The 9,852-nt window shown below is 31.8% G+C and overlaps 1 protein-coding gene across 2 annotated transcripts; it reads right to left on the bottom strand.

The window, feature by feature from the left end:
• Nucleotides 1-1,074: 1,074 nt before the first annotated feature.
• Nucleotides 1,075-9,055, bottom strand: LOC129880504 (NAC domain-containing protein 75). 2 transcript variants are annotated; one of them, XM_055954576.1, is made up of 7 exons: nucleotides 8,913-9,037; nucleotides 8,262-8,545; nucleotides 7,774-7,951; nucleotides 6,843-7,432; nucleotides 6,072-6,374; nucleotides 5,080-5,187; nucleotides 1,075-1,725 (listed from the first exon to the last, which is right to left on the bottom strand). In XM_055954576.1, exons 2-7 carry the CDS (start codon nucleotides 8,388-8,390, stop codon nucleotides 1,636-1,638), a joined length of 1,398 nt encoding a protein of 465 aa, XP_055810551.1. In that variant the 5' UTR covers nucleotides 8,391-8,545; nucleotides 8,913-9,037; the 3' UTR covers nucleotides 1,075-1,635. The 2 variants fall into 2 exon arrangements, with proteins under 2 accessions (XP_055810551.1, XP_055810552.1); XM_055954577.1 differs by lacking the exon at nucleotides 1,075-1,725 and having other exon boundaries at nucleotides 5,128-5,255; nucleotides 8,913-9,055.
• Between the last annotated feature and the right edge of the window lie 797 nt (nucleotides 9,056-9,852).

Below are 9,852 nucleotides of genomic sequence, written 5' to 3'. Positions count from 1 at the left end.
TGTAGGAGCGGACGACGATCATCCTATTCATGGCTAGAGTTTCTTAGGTTGTCAAAGAATTGGTGAGTCCTCATTCCATCGAGGAAATGACATTCTTTTCGTATGATTACATTGACTTTCTTCTCATGATTTGGATGAGCTAGGAGCTTATCCTAAGCCCCCATCAAAGTCTAGAATAGAGGCATGTTTAGGCGTGGTCTTGATGTAGTCCGTTTGGACACATTGAGTATTTCTATCTCTTAGAGTTTATTTTTTGAGTTGTTATTTCCGCTTACTTTACTATGTTTCTTTACCTTATGTATGCGATGTGTGCTAAGATGGCTTGGTTGAGATCCCTCATAATCCAGATCATTGTGTCACGTCTAGACCCTAGGATCAGGCCGTGATAACTATCTTGCTTTACACTGGAGTTTTGTCATATATTACTGTTCAAAGCAGCGTGGCACCCAGAGATTCAAAATCTTGAATCCGCCTCTGCTCTGGACGAAAGTAATTCACTGGCTCAGTTGATTCCAAAAAGAGTGAAATCGAGACTAAGGAAGGCAAATGGAAAGTTTGTTCCCATTCTTGCAGATGAACTCATCTTTTAGAAGGCAAGCCCCTCAGTTTTACCAAGAACTCCATACCAGCTGGTGTAAGAGAAAGAAAGTTGAGGCAAAAATGATAAGTTCTATGCAGGCTTGTAAGCGCACCAAGACATTCACACCACATGCTGGAAAGGCTGTCGTGGAGATACCTGAGGAGGAGTTTTCTGCTTCTCAAAGCAAAGAGATTGTTGCCGCATCCAAACTCAAACCCAAACCCACTCCTAAAATGAAATAACCCAACCTGATTCATCCAAGACAATTGTAGAACTGAAATCGCGAAAGAAATAATTACTCACATGAAATAGCAGCAAACTATGAGTAAAGCAAAAAGTTGAGTAACTATATACACTCCTAACTACTAAAGTAGTGCTCCGGGTTAGATCTGTTACCACCTAGGAGCTAACACAAGATGCTGCTTTATTTCTGGAAGTCCTTTAACTTAATTTACCTCATCGAAAGTTGTGTGCAAGTAAAAGCAGTAAAAAAATATATAGAATCAATATCACATTTCATTTCTATAAAGGGAAATATTTTGTGTCCCAAAAAAGAAAGTATTCTACTCTAAAAAGAGACTGTCCATAGACGCAATCAACAAAGTTGGGTATGCACTTTGCACAGATATTCCTATGGTGTTTAATGTGGAAAAAAAAAAGAAATTATATATAAGGAAAAAAATAAACAAATAATAAGAAGATGATATCGTAATCATAGTGGTGATGATTTTCATGCAGATGCATTCGCTTTGGCCCTTTCTTGTAATTTTTGTCAGAAGAGGGCAGCCTTTCTTGGTCTCCTTCTTCTTTCTTGGCTTTTCCAACATTAGTTGAATTGAAGTGTTAGTTCAGTTGAGCTTCAGGCAGTACCTTAGCTTTTGCCAGCATTTCAGTTGTAAAAGATATATAGTGTATTAAAATAAAACAAGTATACTAGTAGAGTAGTGTATATAGTTTTGGTCCTCTTTGAATTTGTCACTTATTTGTGCAAAACTTCAACAAGTCTTGAAGTATAGTAATGATGAAGATGAGAGTTTCCATTTTCTCCTCCTTCCCTAGCCATGATGATCGGGGTTGTCAGGGTCAGGCCAGAAGTGTGAGTACTTCAACCAATCAGCATCTTGAGAGTTTGTGATGGATGACTCCTGCAGCAAGCAACCCAAATTTATTATTAATAAATACATTCAGAATTCAAATATATGTTGGCATGTCACAAATGAAATCACACATTAAGAATCTTCTTTCCAAAATGCACATGCCCGCATAAAAGTAACATCTTCCTTTTCTTTACACTTTATTGACGTGTTTTCTTAGCTAGGGAGCAATTAATGTCAGGAATTTGGCCTAATAAAACCATTTCACCATAAAGCATATTTGTAAAGGTTTTAGAGGTGGTTTGGTAGGATGTATAACAATAATGTTAAATAGAGTGTATTAATAATATTTACGTTAATTATGCAAAAGATTGTTTATTATGCATTATTTTGTGTTTATTATGCATTGTTTTGTTTGGTGTATTAAAAATAGCATGCATTGCATAATATTTTTTTAAAAAAAATTATTTACAAGGATACCATTCACTAATATGTTGGAAAAAATGTAAAAAGGGGTTTGAGGGGCAATTGGGTCTTTAATCATGTTAATGCATGCATTTAAACTCTTTTTATTAATACCATGGATTTTTATGATATTGCTAATACACACCTCAATACCTAATAGAGCATAACTAATGCATAGGATGAAAAAGAATAACAAACAAGATATTACTAATATGCAAAATTAATGCATATATTATTTCTTCTAATACACCTTATCAAACGACCCCTTAGCTCCATCTCTCCCCCGCTTCTTTGTTGTTCAAAAGTTGTTGGTTAATGCGGCCCGGTTTCCTTTTAGCGCATTCCAACATTGAGGTTTCATATTTGGAGCAAGTCAAAATATTGAAGATATAATTAAATAAATAAATATGCATTATGTAATCCCTTAAGTTTTCAAAGAGCTAGTCACACAGTTATCAGATGAAGCAGAGATTCTAGGCTCAAATTTTCCACCACCTAATATAAACAATTATATTTAGCTCCATATGGTTAAGGAAATTTGACCAGGACAACTGATTCAACTGGAATGAAACACCTATTTTGAAGCCAAAACAATAAATCCAAACATAGCAGGCACCATTATCAAAAATTCATAAGCTTGTTCAAATTAATATGCATGGTAAGATGAAAACAACTTCAAGCGAATGGGCAAATGACGATGCGGCATGACCAACAATGAAATATACGTAAATTATGGGCGTGTTCGGTACAATGTTTTTATAAAACATATTTTTTTTGAAAAATGTTTTCAAGATTTTCTACTTATTTTTTGTGTCTAGTAGATAATAAGAAACTATTATCCTAAAAGAAAAAAGTATATAATTTTTAAAAATACTATGGAAGGTGGAGGAGGGGAAGCAGGGTGTGGGATGGTGGGGATGAGGGCTATGGGAGGTGAGGCTGAAAATGAGGTGTGTTGGAGGGTTGAGAGAATACAATCAATGTGGAATGTCACTAGGACAACTTTTTCTTACTTTTATTAGGAAATTCATTTTTCCTACTTTATCAAGGAACTCATTTTCCTTATTTTTAATGACCTTATTTTTCTAAAGAAAATATTTTTCAAAATATTTGACCAACCAACCTGAAAAAATTGGAAAAATATTTTTCAGAAATAATTTTCCTTGGTACCGAACTCACCCTATGATTTGTTTGTGTACCATTGTTTGATCATGCACGAAGTTAAAAGGTAAAGAAATATATTTTAAACTTATTACTTAAAATAAGTTTTAGACATTTGTATAACTAATAAAACATAATACATAAATAGATATTTAAATTTGACATTAGTTGGCGCGTGAGTACTTTAACAATGAGGGTGCACATTTCTAAACACCTCAACTTCATCTCAACAGAAAATTAAATAGTCCAATTCATCTCTACTGTGTCTCAATGACACCCGATATTGATGTGACACATAAATTGTAGAAGTGTCTAGATGATCATTTTGTAAATTGGAGTATTCAACTGGCAAAATAAAGATTAATTAAGGTGTCTAAATGTGCATTTATATAGTTAAAATGATTACTTGTCAGTTGAGGCTCTGTTTATGTATTATGTCAATTATAAATTATCTTATTAAAAGTGAACTTAGAATTTTAAAGTTTAATTTCTTTTATAAATATAAAAAGATAAGAAGAATTGATAAACTAAAAAAGGAAGTATTTCATAAATTAAGACAAAAGAAAATAACAAAAATAAAATTATTTTATGAAGAAAATGGTACAATATGAAAGTGGCAAGGGAAGAAGAGAGAGGTGAGGAAGTAAAGGAGATTGGAAGGGAATAAGGGAGAGGCAACTCTTTTTCTTTCGCATATCATTTCTTTCTTCTTCTTTTCTTCTTTTCTTCTTTAATAGAAAAAACCCAAAGGATGGAAAAGTAAAAGAAAACGGTTTGATCACAGTTACCTTTTTTGACTGCTGAATCCCATGCATGCAATTGAATATTGTTTGTTCTTTTCCTATAATGATTTATTATGGCTCTAACAAGAGTCATACTATTTGAATGGACTTATTTTAGATAATTTTAAATTTAAATAATTTTTTTATATATGATAAATTATAATAATAGTTCCTTCGTTTATTTTTATTTATTTAGCATTTTAAAAATGAATTTTTATTTTTATTTGTCTTTTTAAATATACCAAGGAAAAAAAATTATTTTATACTCAATATTAATTATTTACTTCTCAAACCTAAATCTATACATCAGTTAATATTAGTATTGTGCTATAATCTTTATATTAATCATTGTTTCTTAAGAAATATACAGAATTCAAAGTGGACAAGTAAAAGTGAACAGATTCTTACTAAAAAAGTTAATATTTGTTTCAGTTTATTATATGAATTCGTTTGAATTGTAGAGTCTAAAAAAGAATACAAAAAATAATATTTATGTTCTTAAAATGTCATTAAATATTTGTATAATTATAAATTACTAAATAATTATGGATAAAATTTAATAAAATATCATTACATATTCGGATAGCTATAAATCATTACATAATTAAGAATAAAATAATAAATATAAAATTTAATTAATTTCAAATATAGAATGGTTCACATAGTAAAAAATATAGCTATACTAAAAAAAAGAGTAAGCTAAAATTCCCAAGCTCTAGATTTATATCACCTTTTTTTATTTAAAGATTTATATCACTTGTTGTATAAGAGCATAAAATTCGGAAAGAATAAAGAGATAAAGAGATAAAGGAAAAGTCTCTACGCCTCTAAGCTCCTTTTCTTTTGTTAAAATAATAGTCAAATAAAGAAGTAAATTTACTTTCTTATCCTACCCATATCCCTTTTTTTATTCATTTTTATTATATTCTGTTTTAGTTGTGAACAAGTATGATTTATATCTAATCTTTAATTGAAGGTCAGAAAGTAGGTAACTTACTCCTTTGATATCAGTTGAGGTGCAGCCCATTATTAATTGTTCCAATTCAGATGCAGACCTTCCTCCTAGTTTATGATGTTGTTGTTGCTGCTGCTGTTGTTGAAGTTGCTGCCGAAAGATGATACACTCAATTAGAACAAATGTCGAACATAATCATATTTGTGATCATGTATTGTCTGCAAGAAACAGGGATGTGTAAACGCCGATTATTTCTTGTTTCCTATTTTTTTTACTTGACATATAAACTCATCATGTTTGCTAATGCACCTCTACTTCCTCTTCCTTTTCTTTCAAACCTACTTATTACCTATCAACATGTCAGTCATTATCCGTAGGACTTTAACTTATATTTTTTTAATTTATATCATTAGCCTATTATATAGTAACAAATTCAAATTTTGAATTTTATGGGGTCGAATTTTAATTTATATAAAGTCAATCTAATGTAATCGATTTGAAATTATTATTTTTATTTATTTAGTGACTTTTAAAAATAATAACATATGTGTAAGTCAAAATTATTGGGTTCATGTGAATCCCGTCTATTTACTACATCCGCCCCTATGTAATGTGTCTTATATGTAGATTGCAAATCTCATTTTTAATGAATAATCACACATGATTTTCTTTCAAATGAGCTAATAGCGTCAAATTTATTTTCTCGGTCTCAATTTATGTGGAACAGTTGAAATTTTCAGATTCAAGTTTATAATTTTTGATTGTAAAATAAAATTTATATATTTTAAATCTATATAAAAGGTATTATAAATTACAATAATTAATAATTAATAATTTAAAATATTTTTAAAATATATAAAAATATTTGATTAACTCTCAAAATTCTAAGGATACAACATAAATCGAGACCGAGAGAGTATTTTATAATGGAAGGAATTCAAACTGTATGACTTAGAATACTCTTTTCTTTTAGCTGTCCCTACTTCATTATAAAAGGAAAAAGTAAGAAGAAAGTGATTCTGTTTCTGAGTTACCTGAAAGTTGTCATTTGGAAGGATTATAGATCTTGGAACATGGAAGGCATCTTCACCAAGAATAACGGAAGTGTTATGGAGAGGAGGCGGACTTATAATGGCTGATATTGGGGGTGTTGGCCTGCTAATGTGGAATGCAGTGGATGCAACCAGATGATGCTGCTGGTGCTGCTGTTGGTGTTGGTGTTGGTGGAGCTGAGGATCATGTGGGTTCTGTAGCTCCCCCATATCACGCTCGTCTGGTGCTGCTGCTGCCGGACCACCTTCCCTTGCAATTGAACCTTCACCTACTACCATGCCTGCCTGCAAAAAAATTCATTATCACATTTTGTTATTAAACTGTTTTTTTTCTAATGTTAAGTTTCAATATTACGAGTAGATTGATATGCATTTTTTATTTTTCCTTTTTGATAGCTCGTCTACTGCTACAATTTTCGTTGCTACTTATTTAAGCAATGTGTATGTGGAAACTTAAAAACAGCGTATATTTTGCTCGAGTCTTGTTTTCTTCTTGTCTGGTATCAATTTGACGTTTCATGGAGCTAAATAGTTATTGAGTCTTAGGAAAAAATACTATTAACTGTTATCCTACATATCACGTGACGAAAATGGCCTGATAGAAGACATTAAAAATGATAAAAAATTTCAAAAGAAAAGATGAAAAATTTCATAGACCGATAAGACTAGAATATGAATAGTTTGTATCACATTAGTATACATGAGTGAAAGGTGATTTAAAGAATGAATATATGTAGAAAAAAGAATGAATACCTCATGATCAAAGGTTTTCCTAAATGGGAGAAAGCTAAAATGTTCAGGTTTGTATTGTTGAATATCCATGGTAGAGTAAGTTGACATAGCAGCACAAACAGCAGCAGACAATTCATCCCTATGAGAAGAAGGAATATTATTATTGTTGATGTCCTTTGATGAAGAACAGCTTCCACTTCCACTATCCCTTCTGCTATTAACATCACTGTTGGCTTCTCCAGCAGCACTGCTAGTAGTGTTACTCCAATTACATTGCCTTGGCTGAGTCTGATAAAATATCTTTGACACCACAAGTTCACCTTCTTTCTCTTCTTCATGTTGTCCCAAATGGTACTGATGCATTACCCAGTTTGTCTTCTCCGGTTTACGGTTCTTCCCAAAGTTTGTGTAGAGAACAAGAATTTTCTTACAACCTCTTTGCTTCCCATTCATCATTACTGGCCTAGTCTTACCTGTCTTGTGCCAACGGGTTTCACCTCCTTGCAAGTCTTGACATTCTGTTTGGATCTTCCTTCTTTTTCTTGTACCTGTTGTGTATGCTTTTGATGGTCTGTGGAAGAAATGTCTACTTAGTCCATCCCTTGTAACACCTAAACAAAGTAAAAATCAAAGTTAGGTTGGACAAACCCAAAATATAATCTTCACACTAAATGTCATTAGAGGGTTATTTTTTGGTAACTAATTCTAATTATTCCGTGCAGTTATCTTAGAAGTAAATTGATAATGTAAAAATTCTTAAACACACTTTCTTGAATATGAGTAAGGAAAAAACATGACAAGGAGAATAAAGACAAGGAAGTGTCCTTTATTTCTCTCTTGCAAATTACAAGAAAACTACATATATAGTAAAACCTAATTCCCTGAATTATGGTACACGGAAATGCCAATATTTCTTGTACTATTTGTAGGTAGGAGAGAAAGAGTCGAACACCTGGAAGTTTCTCAGGATGAGTATAGCAAATACCATCTTCTCCTTCAATAGTAGGAATGAACTCATCAATCAAAGGGTGGGATTTTGATTCTTTAGCCACTACTTTTGCTTCAAGGTGTTCTATCAATTCTTGATCTGTTGGGTCAAACTTCACTCCTGCTGGTAGACCTACCCAGTCCTGCAAAAAAAAAAAAACTAGAAAAATAATTAAAAGACAACAAAATACTCTTGATAAACATAAAAGGAAAAAAACCCAGAATTAAAACAAAAAGACACCCTTTCGAAATGACAATATTTACTCCTATAGAGAAAGAAACATTTCTGGAATTTGAATCAAAAGGAAATTTGTGTAGTATGAGTACTTTGGATGAAAGTAAAATCCGTACTATGTAAGCTAAATCATAGCCTATTTTTTTTCTTATGGAAATCTTAGTAATGAAGCAAAGAATATTAAATATAAGTAGTAGTTATGAAAGTAAAATCCGTACCGGCTTTCCTTCGAGCTTGTGTCCACAACCAGGACACTGTTTAGATCCACACAATTGGTGCTCTTCAAGCTTTGCATCAATAAGATCACTACTACTAATGGAACCCAACTGATGACTACTCTTATTCATAGCTTCTTTGGTATTCCTAGATAAATGATTCCTTTTTTATTTTTTTGGAAACTATTACCACAGCTAAAATTCTTCCATACGATCTTCTAAGGAAATATTTTTTAACTTTGGTATCAAGCAGAACTCATTGAAAAGCTTCGTAGACATAAAGAATCCTGTGGACAATAAAAAAAAATTAATATCTTTCAGAAACGAAAAAAGGAATACTCCACTAGTAGATAATAAAATACGAGATCCCTCTCTTCAACAAGACAAGAAAATCCTACTACTATAATTCAAACATGGATAGAGAAATATATATTATTGAAAAACAAATAGTAACAAGTTAAGAGTTGTACCCTAAAAATCTGGAAAAGGGGGAGAGAAGAGAAGAAAAGAGAGAAGAATAAGGATGAAGATATATATAAAACCAACTTTAACCCCTTGAAAACACCAGAATTCCCTCTTACTTTAACTGAAACCAATTAAGAGATAAAGGAAAAGTTGCCACATAGATATATCCCTGTCTTCTATATGCCCTACCTTTAACTTCCCCTTGGCTAATTTAAGCACTGCATGAAGACGTTTTTTTCTCTGTCTTTGTCTCTGTGTGTGTGAAAGAGAAAGAGAAAGAAAGAAAAGAAAAACCTGGGTCGGTTTTCTCTTTGTTTGTAAAGCTATAAAAGCAACCTTCTTACACTTTTGTTTCGAGTCACCTTGACTACTAAAGCAAAAGCTTCGGAACGGCCTTCACAAAAGCACATCTACCCCGCTTTCTATTTTCTTAACTACACATATTAAAACGAATATCTTAATAGTATTACTATGTTGTGCAATTTTATACAACTATTTTTTTTAATTATTTTACTTCATAAAATTTAAACTCTATAAAATAAAAGACGATATATACAACAATATTTTGCCTTACAAATAAAGATTATAGAATATATGTCGTACATGATTTGAATAAATAAAACAAACATGTAGGATATGAAGAAACAATCCCTTTTGGAGTACTTTGCAAAGGAATATTTATTTATACTCCGTCTGTCTTTGGTAATTACCTCACAAAGTACTACTAGCTAGTACATTTGATGTATTTATTCGATTCTCCTTTTAATAGAGAAAATATAGAGAGGGGGAAACATTTTTTTAAAAAAAAATTGTTTCTAAAAAATATAAAGAGTTACAGGCTTCTTTATGAAATCAAACAAAAGATAATTTAGTAAAATGAAATTAAAATGATAGATATTCACATGGGTTTTGAGCTGGAGTACTAATCATGATTCTTTTGGCATGTATGTCGCTGAAAGACATACGAAAGGATAAAGAAAGGAGAGAGACTGGGGTGGGGTTAGGGAGGGGGGGTTACAAGATTGCTTGATATGCAAGGAAAATAAGCAGTATACTTGATGGACCGCCACCACCCTTGTTATTAAATAACACGTAATGTTCATGTATATACATTATTATATTATACATG

Source organism: Solanum dulcamara, chromosome 2, assembly GCF_947179165.1.
Source record: "Solanum dulcamara chromosome 2, daSolDulc1.2, whole genome shotgun sequence".
NCBI lineage: Eukaryota > Viridiplantae > Streptophyta > Magnoliopsida > Solanales > Solanaceae > Solanum > Solanum dulcamara.
Note: the sequence above shows the minus strand (reverse complement) of the source record. Positions and strands in the feature narration are given on the sequence as shown.

Bases quoted from the DNA above. Each gene is read 5' to 3' on its own strand.
- LOC129880504 (XM_055954576.1), bottom strand. From the start codon at position 8,390: ATGAATAAGAGTAGTCATCAGTTGGGTTCCATTAGTAGTAGTGATCTT. The intron at 7,952-8,261 runs GTACGGATTTTA...TTTTTTTTGCAG, and splicing joins ACAAGCTCGAAGGAAAGCCG to GACTGGGTAGGTCTACCAGC. The intron at 5,188-6,071 runs GTAACTCAGAAA...ATCTTTCGGCAG, and splicing joins TTCCAAATGACAACTTTCAG to CAACTTCAACAACAGCAGCA.